This window comes from Apus apus, chromosome 2 (genome assembly GCF_020740795.1).
Source record: "Apus apus isolate bApuApu2 chromosome 2, bApuApu2.pri.cur, whole genome shotgun sequence".
NCBI classification, from domain to species: Eukaryota; Metazoa; Chordata; class Aves; order Apodiformes; family Apodidae; genus Apus; species Apus apus.
Genome location: NC_067283.1, coordinates 25,047,046 through 25,069,345, shown reverse-complemented (window position 1 = coordinate 25,069,345; position 22,300 = coordinate 25,047,046). Strand labels below are relative to the sequence as shown.

General features: G+C 38.9%; 1 protein-coding gene across 2 annotated transcripts in view; it reads right to left on the bottom strand.

Moving 5' to 3' along the window:
• Positions 1-22,300, bottom strand: part of LOC127380557 (probable acyl-CoA dehydrogenase 6) — a 74,836-nt gene that overhangs the window by 8,813 nt on the left and 43,723 nt on the right. For both annotated transcript variants that reach the window (XM_051609705.1, XM_051609706.1), the window contains exons 3-6: positions 15,602-15,731; positions 10,978-11,084; positions 8,110-8,277; positions 2,573-2,746 (exon numbers count right to left, since the gene is read on the bottom strand). In XM_051609705.1, coding sequence (XP_051465665.1) covers positions 2,573-2,746; positions 8,110-8,277; positions 10,978-11,084; positions 15,602-15,731 — 579 coding nt within the window. The remainder of the gene's footprint in view (positions 1-2,572; positions 2,747-8,109; positions 8,278-10,977; positions 11,085-15,601; positions 15,732-22,300) is intronic.

The window sequence follows — 22,300 nt, the reverse complement described above, 5'->3', positions numbered from 1 at the left end:
TCATTACACTGAGACTACAGGAGCACATATAAGTCACTAAAAAAGTGCCATTTGCTCTCTCACACGCTGAACTCTTGATTCCAAGTTTAGCAATTCACACAAAAAAACTGTTTGCTTTCTTGCCACGGCAACACTGTCTTCCCATGATCAGTGTAACAGGTCCACAAACGGATGATGTTTATGATGTGTGTCACAACACAGAGAGAAATGTGGCAGCTCTTCTCGTTCAGTGAAGCAAGAAACACAAACTTTTACCAATGCCTTTGATAATGTGTCACTCAGAAGACCACACCTGTGCCCAAATTTTGCAATTCCAGGAAATCAGTTTTCCATTTATATTTTAAATATTTTTGACGGAAAATCCATTTAAAGCCGGGGTTGGGGGGAGGGAAAGGATGAAAAAGAATAAAAGTGAAGAAGGAAGCGAACTCCATACACATTTTGAAATCTGGCCACAAAGAAGATAATTAGTAAGGAGAAGGCTGGAGCACATGATACTTGATACTAAAAATATATAAAACCAACAAAAAATCCCAAACCAAATAAAAAAACCCCGCGAAGACAGAAAAACAAAACAACCCCCAAAAAGGAAAGAAAGAAAAGAATGACAGTCCACTGCCTTGTCCAAGTTTTAGGAAGCAGTGAAAGTGAGCATGCCAGGACTGGTCCCTAAAGTGTTTAAAAGTGGACTGATGGTTTTCAGTCACATGAGTTGCCACCAACTCAGAAGGAACTGAAACATCTTTCTGAGGGCCAGAAGTGAGGACCAAGATTACAGATGCAGACCCAATAACAAAGCTGCTCAGGGCATGTACACAGTTTTGCACATTTGAGGCTTCAGCGAAACACTTGTGGTTGAACAGATGGAAACCCATTTGTAGGACTGGAAGCCAACACCTAAATGTGGTGTAACAAACTGCATCCATCAAGCACCTGGCTCCCTTCTGAACTTTGGTTACTCACTTTCCTTGTTTACCACAATGGGCTACCTCTGAAGTTTGTAACCTGGCCTAAACTGTGTGTCTTGTCCCTGCTCCCAGTGCTTTCATGAATTTTATATTAGGTAGTGGATAAAACCAAAACCAGGTGGCCCAGCAAGGTATAATACACTGGCCACAATGCTGCAGGAAGTATCTCCTTGTCCCCTGGAGACCTCCAAGACTCTTCATCCCTGATGGCCCCTGCCTGGCCACAGCAGGGGGAGTAAAGATGCCCTTCTGTGATTCTGTGATTCTCAGATTGCTCCTTCAGGGTGAGGGATTGCCTGCTCATGCTCTCTTGTTCTGGGCAAAAAGGAGAATTGAAACCTGGTGTTCCACTTCCTGGCAGAGCACGGTGACAGCCAGGCAGTTGTGCAAGGCTGGACAGTACCAAGATGCCAGTGGTTTTACTAGGAATGACCTAACCTGCCAGGCTTCGCGTTTAGATGCTGTCGGTGTGCGTCACTTTTGCCTGGGGCATGACTAACAATCTGTTGCCTGGGGAGATCTCTGCAACCCAGAGTCTCTGATTGTTTTGTTTAACTTAGGTGTCAAACTCCCCATGCATGTTCTTGCAGCCTGAGAACACCTTGATTAGAGCAGGCCCAGCAGCAGGGCCACATCTCCTTACCCGAGTCTGCAGTGCAAGCCTAACCTCCTGCTCTTTGCTAAAACTACTCTCACATTTACTATTTAATTTCAGGTTGAACTAAGAATTTTGGCCCAAACCAAAGATTTTTTTAAGCATTTGAAGTCCTAAATATTTGGTCTGGAATCAACCCACAACAGTTAGTGACTGAATCAGAAAATCCCTTCTTACAGTTCTCAGTTCCCCAGCCACACAGAGAGAATAACAGGGTATGCACAAGAGCATGAATATGGTGGAATTATTTACACAACCTCGAAATGTAAAGAGGACCAATCTTCTTACAGTGAACCACATTATTTTTAAGCTGAAGATGCAAACACTGTGAGGTGAGGGAGAAGGTTGTGAGGCTGAAAAATGGACAATCCAGACCTGGATCTGGTTACTTGGAATATCCAGAATCTATGTAATTCAAACATGTGGACTTGAGTACAGCCGGAGTTCAGAGTAACAGAAACTCTGTGAAACCATAAACTTCAGGGAAAGGAATTAGGTGCTGTACCACCTAAGTCCGAAATGCACAGAAGTAAAACAGATCCACAAAACACAGCTCTTACCTTCTGTAAGAGCCATTCCTTTACACAGCCACTCGGTAAATTTTCTAAAATCTAGGATAAACATCAAAGCTTACTGCACTACAGCAAAGGGCACCATCCTTCTATTTCATGCCAGTATTTTGATAGCCTTTTTACTATCTTTGTTGCAGACATAACATGATGCCATATTTCCTTATCAGCAGAAAAGCACAAAATTTGCCTCACAAAATATTTTCTATTTCAAGTTTTCCTACAGAAAGGGAAGATTGTCTGCACCCAGGCTGTGACAGATTTCAAAAGCAGATCGTAAGAGGTCACTGCAATTTACAATAAAAGGAAAGTGCTGTTAGTCATGCCCAGGGTCACCCCTGTTTCCCTGCCTGGCCCCAGAGGCACAAACGATGACTTACCAGCGGCTACTCCCCACAGTCGCTCTTCTTGGAATTGCAACATCTGGTATGTAAAACCCTGTCCTTCCTCGCCGATGAGGTTTTTGCAGGGGACCCTTACGTCTTCGAAAAAGATCTGAGCTGTGTCCGATGACCTCATGCCCAGTTTGTCTATCTTTTTAGCAATGTGAATTCCTGAAGAAAAACGGGTATTAGAAAAGTAGAAGCACTATGTACACGTACAGCATTTGAGAAGGCAAAGTTTGCAGATGTGAAGGGATGTGCCAAGACTACAGTGAAACCTACCTTTAGGAAAAACATAACAGGATTCTAGAATTTAAGAGTAAAACAGCCCACAATCCTATTTTTAAGAGTTTTTCCATTCTATTTAACCATCAAATCAGAAACTGCAATTTTAAAGGTCCTACTTTTCATTATGTCCTCAAATAATTGTTTACTAGTAGCAATAATCTTATTCCCTGTACATCTTGACACAATGCAGTATTTATTTGCTTATGCTTGATTTTTAGTGTACTATAATGAAATACTGGAATTTAATTTAGCAGTGTTTGCTGAGTGAGTGCATTGCAGTGAAACAGTAAAGGAATATTTAATAATGACAAAAGCAGAGCTATGTTTTAAGCAGCAACTAGAGAATTTCTGCTCCTGAAAATCTTCTTCCTTCCATCTCTTCCATTTTTATCTTCCCCTTTTCCAGCCTATCTGGATCTTTTCTGCTACCTGTAGAAGAGAACGTTTATAATCACACCAAACTGCTTTTTCTAATAACAAAAAGGTTATACTCAAATTAATTAATACTACAAATATCCAACAATTCCATCTCAACTGCAAAATTTTTTTTGCAGGCAGAAGTTGGCAGCCGTTTCCTTCAAATTCACTCTCTCTAGCTGCGTTGAATAAGGTTATGGAAAGTTTCATCTCTCAGCAGAGATGAAACACTGACACTATTTCCAAATGCCAAGACTGCTCTCAGAATAAGGTCCATATATACATCCACACCTTCAACTAAAGATTTTTCTCCAACAGACAATCTGTAAACAGATTATGTGTTAGGAACACTTGCTTTGATACATGTTCAAGGGAGGAAGAAAAGCAGGACAGCTGTATAAAAATATTTGACTCTTGGATTGAGAATTATCCAGCAATTCACAGCCAGTCATGCCAAAAAAGCATTTGTGGGTTTTTTTCTGTATTAAAATCAGAGTTAAACAAACACACACTAAACAATTTACAGGCACAAATGATTTCTGGAACATCTTTTCCCACTGGAATATTACTGCTTGGTTTCTTTGAGAGTCTCAGAGATCATGCCTTTGGTTCACTTCCAAATGGTTTAATGCAATCACTGCTCTTCTCCCACATGAAGATGCACTTACTGCTCTTGTTAGTGGGTGATTTACTAAGGACTGCTGGAAATAGCACAACTCCTGCCAGTTCTTTCTATTGCGATCAGTCTTATTGTGTACCTCCCCAGATCCACAGATGGCAACAACTGTTGGAGAAAGCTCTTGCAGGTTTGGTTAGAGGAACTAAATGTGTTAATGATTTCCATCCATACTTCTTCCACATTGGGTCATGTGTTCAAGCTTCCTGAATCCAGCAGCATCCTCCCTGTGTTGTGCCTTACCAGTTCCATTTGCTCCTAGATTAAATCATGTTAACCAAACTGCATCGGCCTCATGTAGCACATGCTTTACATTTTCTCTTTTTTGAAGACAATGATACATAATCACCTCTTTGGCTACAATATGGGTATCAGAACCTTTCTTAATTCTCTTCTTAAGGGATACTATATACTAAAAATTACCAGCAGCAGCAGAGGTCATCCAATCAGACAACTCCTGGAGTTTGTCTATTTTAAATAAATCACAAGGCATTAAGTAACACACAAATCTCAATCTAACAAGGCCAAGTGCTTGACTTATTAAAATCTTTCTATTAGAGCCATTTGTGCTACTTGCACCAATATCACTGAAATGGATTTGCTGTGTCTCTTCTTGGGCAGCTCCTTCCAAGTGTCTCTGATTTTTCATTTTCTCCCGCTCCTCCAGCCTTCTGATCTCTTTTATTTCTCATATTCTATCTTGAGAGAAAGGCAGTCACTCTCTCCTGACACCATTTATTGCCATTACAAATGGAAAGAGATGGATTTTAAATTGCCACCTGAGAAACATGCTCTTTCTCCTTTCTTGGACACTCTTTATTATCTCCTCCCTTGCAATCTAGCCTAGTGCTATCTGAGGACTCAGAGGAAAACCAGCACACAAATAGTTACCTCATTAGAGTTGCAAGCCATTTATCTATATCTCTTACACAACATTTTACAGCTTGTGGGATTCTCTTTCCTTATATAAGAAATTCAGTTTGGGTTTGGGTTTTATTCTTTTTTTAAGACATCATTAGCATAAGGAGTATTCAACTAACTTGAGTGTTTACTGTGAATCCTCACTGCAGTTATCCAAACTCCCTTTATAAGAGAGGTATTCAGCCATGTCTGTCAAATCTAGAACACTATTTGTTTTGGGGACACTGTACACACACCTCAAATTAGAAGAAGCAAATTCGACTACATTTCTCCAATAAACTACCAGCTGTTGAAGTTAATAATCTGGTTTCAGACTTGGCAACTTTTTTTTTTTACTTCTTTTTTTTACTTTTTTTTTTTAGTCCCCACATTATATAAACATGAAGCAATTATGATTTTTGTGGGAAAATGCTGGACTAGTCCCTCATGTCCTCCCAGCTGCTAGTAAGGAATGACTTACCACTGTGCTGTGGATCCCACCCTTCCCCTGCTGTATAGGCTGGTGACTGCAGCACTTAGTCAGATGTAACACATTCATTCTCCATTGCACTTTTACTTGAGCTTTGACACACATACATCTACAGACGCTTGGTAGTGCATCACTCAGTGATGTCCTCCAGTCACTTCCCGTACAGTTCTTGGTCTGCTGCCCTCCAAGGAGCACAATCTTTCGCAGACAGACATCCTTAGGATGTATCAAAACAGCTGGAGCTTCCTCCTTTTATCTGTGCCAAATGGCAATTTTTTTCACACTTTTCCTCTTTGTCTTCCTGAAAAATTTCACTTCTGATTTGACCCACCCACTGAGCACAATCTTAATACTTCATATCAGAAGGTCACTAATCTAGGTACAGTGACCTTTTCAGAGACTCATATCTGTATCACAAAGAAGAATGCAAATATATACATCCTGAGGAGTACAATTTTTATTTCTAGGAAGACTTCTATATCTCTGCAGATCAGCTTCGGGTAACTGAGGCAATTTTTCTACTTAAAATCTATTTACAGCAGGTAAAAAAGGTCTATGTATATAGGCTGTGTGACCTAACAACATCACCCCATAAAGCTACAATTATTCACGTATTTGGAATAAGCAAAGTAGCTCCAAGTCAATTCCTGTATATTTGACCTGGCTCTATCAGTAGGTTGGCTGCTTTGTTATTTTTGGAAAACCGATCTCAGAAGTAATATTGCATTTGCACTTTGACACTTTCATGAAAAATCACAAGGAGAACTTCATGCTGACAGCTGGTGAGTTTATCTGGAAATTCAGGAAGACACACATTCCCTCATCACTTACAGACAACACTTAAGGACAAAGTCAAGAACTAGTCAAGCAGCTGAGGTGTATCTTTCATGAGCTCCCATTTAAAGTCTGTCTTCTATAAGCAGAGGTTGTAGAAACTCACAAACCACCCAGAACTTGCTTAATTCCCAAGGCAGCTCACCTACTTGCTTGACTTACCCCACATTGAAATTCATGTACAAGACATACCCTTAAGTAGCTCTCATCACCCTCTTTTGCAACACTGCAGATCAGGGTTTTGCTCTCTGATCCACTGAGTGAACATATGGACCTTAACTTCACTGCCATGGTGGTGTTCCTACATGTGAAATGCTGATAATGATATATATTGTATGTGTAAAATACTCTGAAGTGAATGAACAAAAATGCAATAGGTTTTAGGATTTTATATTAGTATATAAATACATTAAGATAAATTAATATGTATTAAATATATAGCATATATTTTAAAAACCTGTTAAAACAAATAGTATACATAATATATTAAGCAAAAGTATAAAATAATTTTCCAAATGTTAAAATGAGTGAACACCAAAAGAGTTTAAAAAATCTTTGAACAGGTGTTAAAACTGCAGAAGGTCCCTGCCAACATAACCCTAACTCTGTCCTCTCTGAATGATGTCCTTTATACATACAGCACGTTATCACTGCAAGGCCTGCAGACTACCCAGGAACACACAGTGAACTGTATCACTGAAACTTGTACCCTTATATCAGGATATATTTCTTCAATGTCTTCACCAAAATTACTAGTCTTCAAATCCCTTTTTCCAAGGCCTTTGAATCTTTCACTTAAGTCCACATTTAACTCTCAGATTATTTTTGTAATTTAAACTGATAATGATTGTAGCCCTCTGGCAAAAAGGTCCCTTGGCACAGCACAGCCATGAAGCACCCTGGGTATGCCTACAACCTGTCTTAAGCAAGCCCACCAAGTTGGCTGGTGCAGGACAGTTATCAGAGGAAGATCAGGATCCTCCACACAGTACAACCACAGCACAGCACTGCATCCATCTCGTATTTGATACAGCTGGTCAGTAAACCCACCCTAACAGAGTCAGATACTGCTCATGTGCTCATGGGAGGCAGGTGTTGGCATGTTGGGAGGTATTTCCCATGGTTTCCCAAGGTTGAAATGTCTGAACTCCTCATCCTTTTATTTTCACATGGTTGAGAATCACTCTACATTATTTTCTGAAGAAATAAGCCAGCAAGCTTAAAAATAATTCTCCATCAATTGGGAAAAAAAAAAAAAAAAAAAAAAAAGAGAGATAAGTATATATTTTGTCCACCAGTCCTTATACAAAACAGGAGTTTAGCATTATTTGGAAAGGTAATTTAGGAACTTCTTACATGTAGTTCATATGTAGAAAAGGTCTATGTAAATAGAGTAACACATTATTTATTTTGAGAGCTGTTTGTATCTTCATGCCTTTTAGAGACAGCAAGCCGAGAGAAAAATTTTGTGGAACTTCTCCAAAACTAAAAGAATTGGATGCTATAACCTTAAAAATAAAGTTGGCTCTGTTTTTATTTATTTCTTTGAGGCATTAATTTTGTCTTTGGCATTGACCTGTCTAATCATTCTCACAGATGGTTATGAAATATTCCCATGAGAATGTATCTGAACAACTTTTACAAATTTCTTTTTGGTGAAAAGGACTGTCCATATAAAATAATCTGGGAGTCACAAATTGAAGTCTGCAAAATATTTAACTTCCTTCTCACTTCCTCCTGTCCCCTACCTTTTTTGTGGAAGTGTGCAAATGCATTTCAGAACCAAGTCTGAATGGCAGTGAAACACCTAACTTAGAAGAGCATTTACGGGTGCAGTCCTTTGTGTCAAACATCTTTCCTTCTTGTGCTGGGCATACACAAAACCACCAATACAATCAAATTAGAAGAGAAAGAGCTCTGTGTTATTACCAGGTAGATTCATTGGCAGACATATGAGAGATTTATTTCGATGGGGAGGTCCTTCACTGGTGTTTGCCAGCAGGCACATCCAGTCTGCTTGGCACCCGGATGTAGTCCACATCTTACCACCATTTATGATATATTCATCACCTTTTCTCACAGCTGTTGTCTTGATACCTATTTTAAAACATAGGAAATGAAGGGTCATTCTTACAAAGGAGGGAAAAGCTGGTCTCCCTGTGACTGGCAGAGTGACTCCCTTGCTCTCAGACAACTAACATTTGGGCCTCCCTTCATGCCTCTCAAGTACTCAAACATTTCCAGGCTGCACAGGACAGATCCATCTGGACAACTCCTTAAAGACAAGACAGGGAAACCTGACCACTTTGCTCACCCTCCTTTAGGTGGTCTTCATCCCAGCAGATGAAAGCAGACAACTTTCCCTAAGGAAATTTGATTGTCAGGAACTCAGATCAGAAATATTTCAGTCTGAGGTCACCTGTTAAGTGTTTCTGTGCATGTAAGTCACTGAGGAGGCTGTTCATTTCAGAGTCCTGACTTGAACAAACATAAGCCTCAATATCTGTGTATGCATGAAGACACATGTACATGCACTTCCTGAATGTTCTTGGTCAGAAGGAGTAACAAATTCAAAGCTAATAAACTTTCAAAAAGCCAAGTCTGAATGCTGAGAATGTCTGTACATGCAGGATTTCTAAATATCTGCTATTTATACCCCCTGGCAAAAACCAATCTTGTTTGCATCTATGAGTGTTCACATCATGCTGCAAACAGTTGTAGCTGCAATGGACAGACAAAGTGAAGCATTATTTAGTGAAGCTAAATAATTAGTTATTATTTAAACTCAGCAGAATTTCCAAAGGGCTGGTGTCTTTTGCCTGAAATTGAATTTCTTCAACTACAACTGCAACTGATGAAGACTCTCCAAGTGACATCTGTGGATACAGGAACTTACATGAGGATAACAATGAACAGCAAGGGAAAGAGACAGTACTAATGTGGATGAATCAGCAGCCCTATTGCTATTCAGTCAATGAAAGGACTATGCCAAATCTGTCCAAGGGCCTTGATGTGAAGTCTGTATAATAGTGAAGGCCAACAAAATTAAGGATTCTAAAGTACTGATGCTTGGACACAGACACTGGACAACCATATACATGAAGACTAAATAATAAATGAAGGACACATGAGAGACAGAATAAAAAAATGGCACTGTACTGAAGTAGTGTGAAAGGGGTGGGAGAATACACAGATTTACATCACACATCCCTTTGTTGTGGAACAGCTACTGAAGAGATTAGATAGAGGTCCCATGGAAGGTCTGCAGAGGAACAATAAGCACTGCAATGTTATAATAAATGTAAACAATTTTTATAAGCAGGGATCTAACCACCCAAATAAAGATTAAGGCACAAATGCCTTACTAATGGAAATGTTCAGGTATTCCCAGATGTGGTGATGGATAGTTTGCTTCAAACACTTCAGAAACAACTATTTAAAATCAACTTACAAAGAAATGAGTCTCTTTAATTAGAAGATGACCAAGTCAGTAAGTTTTATGTTTAAAATACAGCAGGCTTTGAAACACTACTTAACAATTTACTGAAGTCAAGTGGACTCAGTCTCAGGGATATTGACTATGAAGATACTTTGGAATATTTGACTGTAATTATTCTCTCTAACTGAGAATAGCTCTGGGAAGAGGCTACTTCAGTGGGTGCTCCATAACTAACATTTGGCAGGTCCACACCACTGGCCCTGTGGTGTCTATAGCTCAACACTTTACAGAACATGTTGTGAGGGTCCCTTTTAGGAAAGGCCACAAGGCATCATCAAGAGACATATGATACAACTAGTGACAAATAAGCTACCAGGGCTTGTCACTTCATCATTCAAATCACAACATATTTGAGACTCAAGTTTTCTTCTCCACTGTGCTCTTGAGTCCAGCCATCCATCTAATTAGATTTGACAAAAGGTAAGGTTGGCTTCAACTTTTAAGGTCAGTATTGCGATCAAAGATAAGCAACTCATATCCTTAAAGTAAAAAAATTAAGGACACGTATCTGGAAATTATATCATCGGCACAGGAAGAAGACCCCAACAACTTGCACAAAATAGCTTCAAGTCTAACTGAATGAATAATCACTTCAAAAAACAGGAGATGGCCTGCAGGAAAGGAAAGAGATTAATCATGCATGCAAAGTAACCAAATCCCAAAGATTTCATTCAGGAACTTCTTCACTAGCTCTAAATACAACAATCACCAGCTCAGAGATGGGAAGGGGCTGAGGTGAGGTAAGAAAGAGTGAGAGAAACCCATTGTGAAAATGTGATGTCAACATTCTCAGCATGGACCAGCTCTGCAATGGGCCCACACTTAGCGGAGAGGTCTGTTTTAAGGAAGTACTAGTGTTAGTACCGTTGAGCAGGTCAGACCCCCTATCACAAACATCTACAGATCTGCACAAAGGCCGTGTCTATGCAGCTACAGGAGGTGCTGGAGTGCTCCCAGCCAAATGGCAAGCTCAGACAGAACATAGGAGGTGGCAGCAGGTCAAACACTAGGAGAAACCCAGGGCCAGCATGACAGCTGCATATTAATCTGTTGTGCACGGCCTATACAGTTATAGCTATTGATTCACTGATAAATACATTCAATCTGATTGCTTTGGGATGCATCAGAGGCATGCATTACTGCTCTTGGAATATTACTTTCTACCCTCACAACACCAGACTTTCCTTTGTTTGTATTTCTTACAAATGACAGCAGCAAAGGGAAGGGTCAGGGAAACCAGATTCTTTCCATTAAAATACTAGGCTGTCTAAAATTGGCAATTTACCAGCTTAACTTACTTGCGACATCTGACCCAGCTCCAGTTTCACTGATTCCCAGGCAAGCCACAGAATCTCCAGCTATAGTAGGTACAAGGAACTGTTTCTTTAACTCATCAGAACCAAATCTGCAACAATATAATGAAAAAGGTAAGATATGAGAAGTTTTTGAAGGCAAACTTTATTTACAAGTTAGTTACAAATTTTGTTCTGCCCACACAGTGTTCAGTTTTCCTATGACTACATAAAACCTTTCCCAGAGCCAAAAGAACAGATACCTTCCACAGCTATGATTCAGAGCCTTCATTGTAAGTGCAGCCACAATCACTTTAAACAAGGTTTTCTACAAGTATTCAGGCATCTTACTCCCACAGAAGTGTGTGCTTTAGATGCTCAAAATCTGATCTTTATGACTACTGTTTTGAGAGCTATCAGATCTGAATAAACATAGTCCCTGGGGTCTCCCCTCAATGCTCCTGCACCAGTCTGCAGTCAGCGAGGATGGACAACCTGGTCTCTGCATATCTTCTGACTTTTGCACCAGCTTTTTGCCAGGGACTGAAAATTTATGACATATGATGGCCACCTTCTGCAAATACCTGTATTTACATTGTTAGTATTTCACATCTGCATTTCAATTACACTGTGAAATCCAGCAGTGCTTCTTCTCAGTTGCTTCTTTAGCCCACCAAAAAAAAATAAAAAGGGAAACAGCAAACTGTTGATGGAATTTGAATTTAAAAAAAAATTCATTTAGCCATATTTTAATTCAGTTAAGAGGCATCCTCCTTTTTTCCAATGTTTAGCTGCTTTCATTGATTCGAAACATGGTCCATCTCATTTCATCGTTGATTTTGTCCTAGTTAACTTTTCATTATTTGGTCTTCCAGCATGAATGGTGAGCTCATGGATTAGTTCTTGAATCCGTCTTATGCCAGAGTGAAAAATTCCTTAGGTCATGAGATGACCTATTCCTTCTGGGAGCAGAAATTCATAAAAGTCAAGTTCCTCCTCAGCCTCCTCTTTGGTATGAGGCTTCCCAGGTCAGCACCCACACTCAGCTCCTTAGGCTCACTGTCTGCCTAAGCAAGGTGCAGTTTCCTTTGCCCTCGTTCTAAAATACCAGCCCAGTACTTCCAAAGGAATTATGCCATTTTAAAGCTACGACTCTGACCCTTCTCCTCCATTTCAATGCTGACACAGAATAGTCAGAGGACATGGGAGGGCCAGAGAACACACTGAGAGCTGGCAGACACTGTTATCTTGTGTACACAGGGAGCTCAATTCCTAGTCCTGTCCCTCCTGATTGCAATCATGGCAGCAATCCCAGATAAATATAAGAAGCAAGTTTGGAGTGTTACTCCTTCCTCCAGCAGACTGGGACAAAGTCCCCATGCCTGTTATGCAGGGTACTTTTTCTTTTCATTGGGACATGATCAAGTATGGCCAGCTGAAAACTCTTTAGACAAAAAAACTCAACCAACAACATGAAAAATCAGATTATGAGAGAAGCTAGCAGGGACTTTTGGCAATGCTTTCTGACTCTTAAATCTTTGCCAACCTTTAGTTATTTCAACAGAGGATTTCCATGACAAGAACTTTTATCTGAATGCTGTTTTTTGTTTGATATCTGTGTTGGTTTTTTTTGCTTCACGTTCCAAACAACAGGTCAGGTCTTCCCAAAAATGAGGCTACATGAGTTATTTTGCAATTTAAAAAAAGTCTGGCCACACTATCTTCAGAAGATCATGGGTCTCTGTGCCTTGCAGAAAGAACATGAAGCTCAGCAAGAAGCTAGTTGTTGTAGTAGAAATATGTTGTTTCTGTAAAATTCTACCCATCTTAAACACATCCCAGAAAACTCTCAGGTTTGCATAAATACAATAACCACTTATTTTTAGTTTAACAGCTCCAGAATTAGAAAACTGTTTGCAATGAGATTGTACTCTGGCTCAAGGCAGACCCTACTGTGTCTGCTCTCTGGGAGGGGGCCATACCCAGAGCATAGTTTCTCATGTGATTAACTTTGTAGCCTTACCATTACTCTAAAATGTATTTTCATGCATGTGTGTATGTATACACACTCAGATATGCATCTACAACCAAGAAATCAGAGCTCAATGTTGATGTTCGGTAATGCAGAAGTCCCAGGTGTGAGGTTCTGACACATTAAGAACTGCTGTTCCATCTTTTCTTGCTCCACAATTTGTAAGTAACATTGGTGGAATGGTGGAACGTCATGAAAGCAAACACAAAATTTAGAACGGTATACAATCTTGTAAATGGTGGATAGAAGGAAAATAAGCCTATGGCAAAACACAGATGTAAGAACACTTCCTTCATCCACATAGTTCTGTTTATGTGTTCTGCCAATTAGAAATTTGAAGTCAACTTCACTCATCCCAAATATACATAAAAATCTGATTTCCGACAGGTTAGATTGCTATATTGAACGAAAATACGTCTATCACACATCACTATTCTGACTTAATTGGGCTGATAATCATCTTGTTAGAACCATAGATCGTACTCACTTTTGTTTCTTCTGCTTCTGAGGAAAAAAACTGAGCTAAAGTGAATTAATTAAACTATTAAGGAAAGTTCTGAGTAGAATTGACAGATACTGGTTCAATACACTACTAAGTGCAAATTTAAATTCTGAATATGAACAGCTACAGGCAGTTCTAACACAGCTTTTGATCAGCTCATGCTTTCTTGCACTGGAGCTCACACATTCAAGCACTATTCACCACCAAACAAAAATTAGGATTTCATTTAGGCAAAAAAGAGGGTAACTCTGACCCACTGTCACTTTTCTTCTTGCATACTAGCAAGAGATTAATTTCTCCCAGTCCTCTTTCTGTTCTGCTCCTAGACTCAAACTATTGAGGTAGCCACATGCCATGTTTTTGCTTCAGTGTAGTCCTGCACAGGCATCCTGCCATCTGATGTCCATTCCAGCTTAGCAGTATTTCTTGGATCTTCAAGATACAGGAAAAGAAGTAAGAAAAAAACCAAAAAGGAAGAAATGCTTTTTACAAGCACAGAAAGGATTAGAAATGGATGGTGAACAGCAGCACCCTTGAGGAGCATGGCAGTCTTATTAAGTCCAGTAACACACATAACCTGGATTTAACAGAATCTACACTGCAATCAGCTTTTTCTCCTTGAGTCTGTATTTCATTCAAGATAAGAAGATGTGAGTTTAAAAGGACCTGCATTTAGAAAACTTATTTACATTTTATGAAAGACGGCATAAAAAAAAAACAAAAAAAACATGGTAAGAAAAGTGCTCTGACTCCCAGTTTTTATCAAGTCTTTCAGCTTTGGTTATTTGAGGATTTTATTAAACAAATTGCCTTGTTGGAGCTAGTGGCTTGTTCTGGAACAGAATACAGACGAGAAGCCCGTATAAGACTACCTGATGGGAATTATTACCTCATGCAAATGGGACTACCTGAAGGATTTTGGTTAAGAATGATATCAATTTTTTACTTATTTAGGAATACATTTTCTGCTAAAATGCAGGTATTGTAAATGAGGAGTCATATTACATATTACTATCTTAAGATCACGGATTTTTTAAGAGCTACTCATGTGGCTGCTGTTAAGACCTCTGAAGTTGCACACACCTAGCAGAAGGATAAACAGATGTCAAGTGAAGAATGCCAAAATTCCAGGCTCTACATTGGATTTATAAGCATTTTCATTTATAATGGGAAAAAAAAAAGCCCACCAACCAACCCTAAAATGCTCTTCTACGCAAAAATCCCCCTCTTGTCTACCTGTTTTGTGCAGATAAGTTTCTGATTTCACCATAATTCTTTTAATTTAATCCCCATCACCACCTTCCAGAATTTTAGGTGCATCATTTTAGGTGTATCCATATTCAAGGGGCAAACTGCTGAACCAGCTTGTTGCCCTGCTCTATTTTTGCAAACTGCTGTGAAACTACTACATGAAGAGGTAGTTGGTCACTTGCCACTTTTACTGAAGGGGAAAAAAACCAACAAAGTAGATTCAGAAGGTGCCGGAGCCTGAATGATAGCAAGTGATAAAAGGGAAACACTGAGACCATCAAATGAGAAAAAGCAAGATGAGTAATTGCCTGGAATGGGCATACTTGGGACAATGTGCTACAATTATAGGACTTACACCAATACTTATCATTATTTCTGAAAAGTCACAGTCAACAAGGATATTCTTCTAAAGCTGGAAAAAGCAAGTAAATGATAAAATAGAATTAGACTGATCCTAATCAACTAAACACATCCTTAGTATGACTGCACTGGGATATCTTGCTAATTAAAAAAAACAAACATGAATAGTGGGAAACTGGAATAATAATAGTTTATTGGTTGTGGCACCAGGGTTCTCTGTTTGGAAACACATCATCTACTATTAAGCAAGGCCTATATTTCAATAGATAATATTCTAACATTAAAAAACAACAACAAAGTATTTTTTCCTTTAAACCAAACTGAGAGGCAGAGAATAGGTTCCTTCCTTAAGTGTTACTGAAGAGCAACAAGAACAAAAATCTGCACAGAAATGTGGTTTTTTGCTGCTCTTAAAGAGATTGGGCTTTAGGCCTAAACACACAATGGTCTGAGTTTTAGGCAAAATCAAACATTTTGAAAATTACCTTGTAAGAGCAGGAGTAGTCATGCCAGCCTGCACTCCAATAGCCATGGGGATACCTCCACAGCGGATATTTCCCAGCTCTTCTGCCACTGCAATGCTATAGGAGAAGTCCAAGCCCATGCCACCATACTCTGTGAAAAAAACAAAAGTGTGATACTGGTGTTTTAGACTGGCATATGTGATAGGAAAAAAAAAAAAAAAAAAAAAAAGTGTCAATTATTGCTGCTGCAAGGACTTGCCCACTGCAATTTCACTGCTTTTTTTTTTTTTGAGAATTATCAGCCTTCCTTTCAGAAAAGTGATGTCACACTATTCTTTACAAAAGCTGAATTAAATCTCCTCCGATTACCTGTGTGCACATCAGGTCACCTCTGGATATCCTAAGTAGCAACATTACTTTTATTGGAAAGAGCAAGAAAAAGTGAAGTGCTAATGAAAATTACATGAGAAGGCAAAATTCCTCTTTCTAGGCAAGGCAAGATGAACAGATCACTATGAGGTAAGCAGTGCCTCTATTTCCTGTGACATCCAGCCCTAGTAACACACTCTCAGCCCCCAGTGCACTCCAGAGAAGCTCATCTTCCTCACTCATAGCAGTCGAGTCAGCATGCACAGGAGGGTCCCTATGTTAAGTTACTGCTGTAGCTCAAATCCACCTTAGACAGATGTGTAATTCAGAGCACGTGTATTTCATGTCCCAGCACCTGGTTGCTGCAGTCATTAAAGGATTTTTCACTTGCAGGAGGCTGCCAGCAGAGGCCATGCCTCCTCCCCACATTCCAATCTGCAAATTCAATTAAAGAGGATATTATTCTTCGCCTCCTTCCCATGCCCAGTGCTGATAAACCCCCAACGCAATGCAACACAGAAAGGCACTATGTTGATTTGATGGATGAGGTAATTTCTAGCTGTATTAAATAGTTTATAGTCCAAAGGAAATAAGGGAAGAAAGTGAAGGTTACCACTTGATGTAATTTGTTGACTGAGCAGCTTTGATTAGATAATGTTTTCCTCTGGTTTGGGTTATTTTTACTAATTTGAAGATCAGTTAAGAAAATTTCAGACAAATAGATAACAATTCCCCACCCCTCACACACACTATAAGGGGCAGATGACCCCCCTCTTCCAGTTTCACTTGCTGACATCAAACACTATAGGAATTCACCCCTCTACTGACCTGCTTTGAAGTTGTCAAAACTGATAAAAAATCAAAACACAGGGCTTTCTGTGCTATCATCTGTTTCCTGAACGCACAGAAACTATCTTTATGCATCCTTTCTCTGCAGAAAGGAAATCACAAATGGAAAAGGCTAAGTGTGAAGGTCAGTTTTCAAAACACGTTTCTCCTTAGGTCATCCTGAATAGTCTGGATTGTCAGAATTAAAATAAAAATAAAAATCTATTTTCCCAAACTTTTACCTGAAAATATAGATTGTTTCTTAAAAATATACACAAAATTAAAATTCTTACTGGGAGCTTAAGCAGTACAGTAAAACAACAGTCATATGGGGATGTGTTTAGTGTAATATATAATCCAATTCTCTTGCCTTTACAAAGGCACCATCAATAAGTAAGTGCTCTGAGGAATAGGAAGGACACATGCAAACACAAAGGCAAGGCTATTTAATGATCTGTGGTATGACAGAGGTTTTGCTAATTTTACACAAATTCATAGCAGAATTATATTAGATAACCTCCGTTTTAGGACCACACAAATGCTTTCCATTTAGTTTTACTTTTTTTTTTTTTAATCACTCAATAATTTTATTGCCAAACTACAGTTATTATTCATTTTGTCTTTTGTGTTGTTTTTTTTCCACCAAGCAGTGATATTCTTGTACTAAATTTCACAAATCAAAACCTTAGTTTCCTGATTTACCCAAAGCAACTTCACAAGAGGAATGTTACGCACAAAAATTACCCAAAGAAGGACTGTTTCATGCAAGTGTACAGCTTCCGTATATTATTTGTCCATACCACAATTCATTATATATTGCTGTAGAACAGACTTGCCTTGCTCGCATTTCAGATGAGTTACTAAGGGATGTATTTTAAAACAAACTGTTGCCAAAGGCCAGCTCTCTAAGTGATGACACTGAAGGAACGGTGATGACACACACAGGGCAAGAGGAAATGGTCTCAAGTTGCACCATGGGAGGTTTAGATCGGATATTAGAAGAAACTTCTTCATTGAAACAGTTATAAAACACTGGACTAGGCTTCCCAGGGAGGTGACTGAATCACAATGCCTGGAAGTGTTTGGGAGATATGTAGATGTGGTGCTCAGGAACACGGTTTAAGCACTGGACTTGTCAGAATTAGATTAATGGTTGGTAGAGTTAAGTTATGGTTGGACTCATTGATCTTGAAGTCTTTTCCAACCAGAACAATTCTGTGAGTCTGTGAATTTACAACCGCAAGGAGGAGGCAAATCAGAACGAAGCCTCAGGAGCTGAGACAGTGGAAGGCCTACCAGGCAGAGATGATGCATGCACTCAAGATTTTATAATCTGGGTGTAGATAATGCAAAAGACAACCACAGATGTAGACAGGCAGAAGGCAGAAGCAAATTGTAAGAACATTATCCAGACAATAGACAACTTTTCATCAGTTCTGTTCCAGAAGCCGAGGTAAAAGGGTTTAACAGAAAAATGTGAGTGGTTTGATGGATGATTATAAGGATTTGGCCTCCTTTTGGCCCTAACTACTTGATCAAAGCTGCTTGTCACTGCAGCCTGTGCAGCTATATACCAAAGTAACTTGGATAACTCAAGCCATGGCTTAAAACTGTTGTGTCCCATCTCTTTGAAGAGTCAGATCACTGCACAGGGACACGCTGCCAGCAGTGTCATATACAGCAATAATGGGCAGAACTGGCTCCCACCTCTGAGGCAATGTTCTTCTGTCCCCACCACATGTGGCAGCCTCACAGCGATGACAAGGAAAGTTCCATGGCATGAATGTTTAATTCTTATTTGGAATTATACACTCTTTTTGGAATAACTCTTACTTGCAATAAGGGAAGAAGCTGGTGGTAGGAGGGTTGTGTTTGCCAGTCCCACCAACAAATACCACCTCCTGGAAGTATCTGTGCAATGATGTAATGCTAATAGGAACATCCAGTTTTCATTCAGAAAAGCAAATATCACACCTAATACAATTTTTGGTGAAAAATCCATAATGAAAGGAAACAAATGAATCCTAGATTTTATTGCTGTTCTTTAAAAAAAGAGTAACAAGCATAAGTAAATATTACTGTATAAAATATTTCTAGAGTAACTATTTAATTTAACTTTAAAATGAGATGAGTGACCTTTAGAGAATTATTTGGCTATATTTCAATTTTTAATTTGCAAGAAATACTAAAAGAACAAAGCAAAGTAAAACTAGGCAGAAAGTCTAATGCACTAACGTTTTTTTATAATTCAAAACGTGGTAAAAGGCAACTCTTCTGTATTCAAATTGTTACAGTTTTGCTGACAATAGAAGAAATTCTAGTTGAAAAAGATTAATTTGACATCCTGTCCATTGGTTGAATTCAGGTTCTTTTACAAAGAAATTAAATTATAAAGCCCAAAGCAAGAGCAGATGAACACACAAATATTTAAAGATTTTGCACTGAAGACCATGGGCAGAATCCACACCGGAGCAGGGGAAATATGTGAGGAGTAAGGAGTGGCAGAGAGGAATAGTCTGCAGGACTGACTGCAAATCCCCAACCCCCCGAGCCACTTGGGGTGGGGACAGAGTTAGATGAGTCAGAAATGAAGGACTGAAGTTGAGGCTGGGAAGAAGGGAGAGAGGAGGGGGAGAACATGCTGGTTTGATTTGCTTTTGTTTCTAACTACACAAATCTATCTTAATTGGCAGCAAATTAAATTAATTTTCCCCAAACCAAGTCTGCTTTGCCCATGACGGTAACTTGTGAGCAGTTTCCCTGACTTTATCCCAACAGCTGAGCCTTGCCATTGTATTTTCTCCCCTTCCCTGCTGAGGAGAGGGAGTGAGCAAGCAGCTGGGTGGGTGTCTGGCTGCTGGCCAAGGTCAACCAAGGTGAACCACACCATGGTCAATATATTAAGCTATTTTTATTTTAAACTAGTTATGTACTTTTCTACTAACCACCACCACATTATTTTAAGAAAAACAAAACAAAACAAAAAATGCTCCTTATTTTATATACCAGCTTATTTCTACACGTTAAGTTTGTGACACTGCCAGGGGATTGGGAGTCCAAAAGAAAACAGCAAGTTTTTAAAAATACAGTTTTTAGAATATGCAGACGTGTATTATATTAAATTTGATAATTTAGGATATCAGAACTTTTATATATGAACATAGGCAGACAGCAAAATGATGCCCAGAAATACAAATAAAAAAGCACAACTGTGATCTTCAGCTGCAACATGTCAAAAAGAAACAATGTGAGAAGATCAGCTGGGAAAACAAAGGTGAAGATTGTCTATGAAAAATTACTTCTAAAGGGAAAGCAGAAGCTGAGATCTTTCATACCACCACTTAATTTTCATTAAGACTAACAAGTCTCTTGTCACTTGTTCAGCTATAGGCTTCCTGTTCAAATATTACTCTGCTCAATGGTAAGACAGGCTTTTAGTTTCTAGTCTAAATTTTTTAATAATTTATTCCATTTGAAATTTGGTTCTGAACCCCATCTAGGAGCTGTCAGTGGGAACGACACCATCTGTGGTGAGAAGGGTCTATAAGGGAGTCGAAGCAAGGAGAAACAGGGAGTTCTCAGAGTGTCTTAAGAATGTGAGAGAGCCCGAAAAAAGAATTGGTGAAAACATGATACAGCTGTATCGGTGACTCAATCATCTTAAATGCTTATAAACTTTATCTTGTTTGCTTACAGAGCCTCCAAAGTTCATATAAAGTGTATCTACACCAAAGGAAATCACGTAGTATTATTTCTACTATTGGCACCTAACTCAGTGCAATAAAAAACAAATGTGTGCTCCTGTTTCTAGTGACTAGAATGACAAATAAAACATGAATCAACTCCCAGGTTTAAGACAGGTCTGAGAGACTCCTGTATCTGACACTAAGATGACAGAGCTAATTGCCAGTTTTCATCATAGCCTACAAATCTAAATAAACAAAAGCAAAACTTAAGCATTCAGACTTTACTCACCTGTCACAAATATATTTGAAGAATTTCAACCCCAGAAGACTACAAAGAGCCTTCAAGTTACATAATTGCAGACGTCACCAGGTAGGACAGTACAGAAATCCTATTGTAATTCCTTTCCTAGTCTTACATAAAAGGAATTTAAAGAATTACCAAGTAATTACTCTCCATGTTGTGTCATTTCCCACAAACCCATTCCGAAAAGTCTAGGCTGATCAAGCTAAGAAGATACCTACTGCCTTCATGGTTATTTGCTTCTTGCTGGATGCAGCAGAAAAAACCTCTCATTTCACGTAACTTCATCCTCATTGAGATCAACACATTTTTTTGGTACTTCACCTGGATCACTTCACCAAAAAATTTTTTTAAAAAAACAAAACCCTTGTACCAGATGCAAAATTCCCCTTAACAGACTATCTCAGCCAGGTGGATCCAACTCCTTCAGTTTGTCCCAAGTACAAACGACGAAGTATAGTGCTTTGTATTTGTGTTTGGTTGAACCTAGAGCAATCACCACCACATCCAGTACTTGATTTCTCACAGATATTCACTAGTTCATCCAAAATACCCAAGGTAAGTAAGGACCTCTTCTGATAACCAAAGTTTTACTCAATAATATTACTCGTGGGATCTAGTATTCTTTGGAAAAGGAAAAATTACAGATTGGCTGCTCATTCCTTTTCAAACATGTACAGTTATCAGCATAAATACAATTAAGAGTGCCAATTGTGAGTTCCTGCAATACTCTGCTATGGAAGTAATCATGGTTGCTGCTTCAGAAACAAAATTTATTGAGATGAGTAAGGTGATTAGATCTGCCTAGCACTACTTTAGATTAAGACAGCTACACTGGAAAATACAGGATAAACTTCCCCATACAAATAAAAAAAACCTATAAAAACAAGACAATATGCCAAGTAGGAACTTGGCAGTGCCTGCCACTGAGTAGATAAATGCACCATGTAGACCTGGCTCTCATTGAGGGCAACATGAACATGTTGAAAGAGGGTTCAAAGCCCTGTAAGATACTGCTTTAGTAAACCAGAGAAATATAATCTAAACCACTGGTTGACAACAGTTGCTTGTTACCCTCTGACTTCCAAAAACCTCCCTCACAGATTAGTATGTTTTCTTTATTTTCTAAATGTTATAAAGTGTCACCAAGTGCCATCTGAGTCAGCAATCACATCTGCATAAATCTTCAAATTCAGAAGGTATCAGACCTCTTCCAAAAATCACATAAACCCCTGACATTGCATACAATGTAATGGGGAAGGGAAAGCAAAGCTTCACAGTACAATAGAATAGAATGTCCACATGGCAACACAAGAAAAATTACCAGCACAAAAAGATACAGTAGTTTAAAAAAAATAATTAATTAAATATATATATAGAAAAAGAAAATAATAAAATCCAAGATTGCACACAGTCCCAAGCACCAGGTATTGTGTCAGCTCCAACTCAGATAAATACTTTCTGCAATCACTGGTCACAGATGCCTCAGTCATCATCTGCCTGCTTTTAAACTGAGATTACTTTACCTCTCAGCTC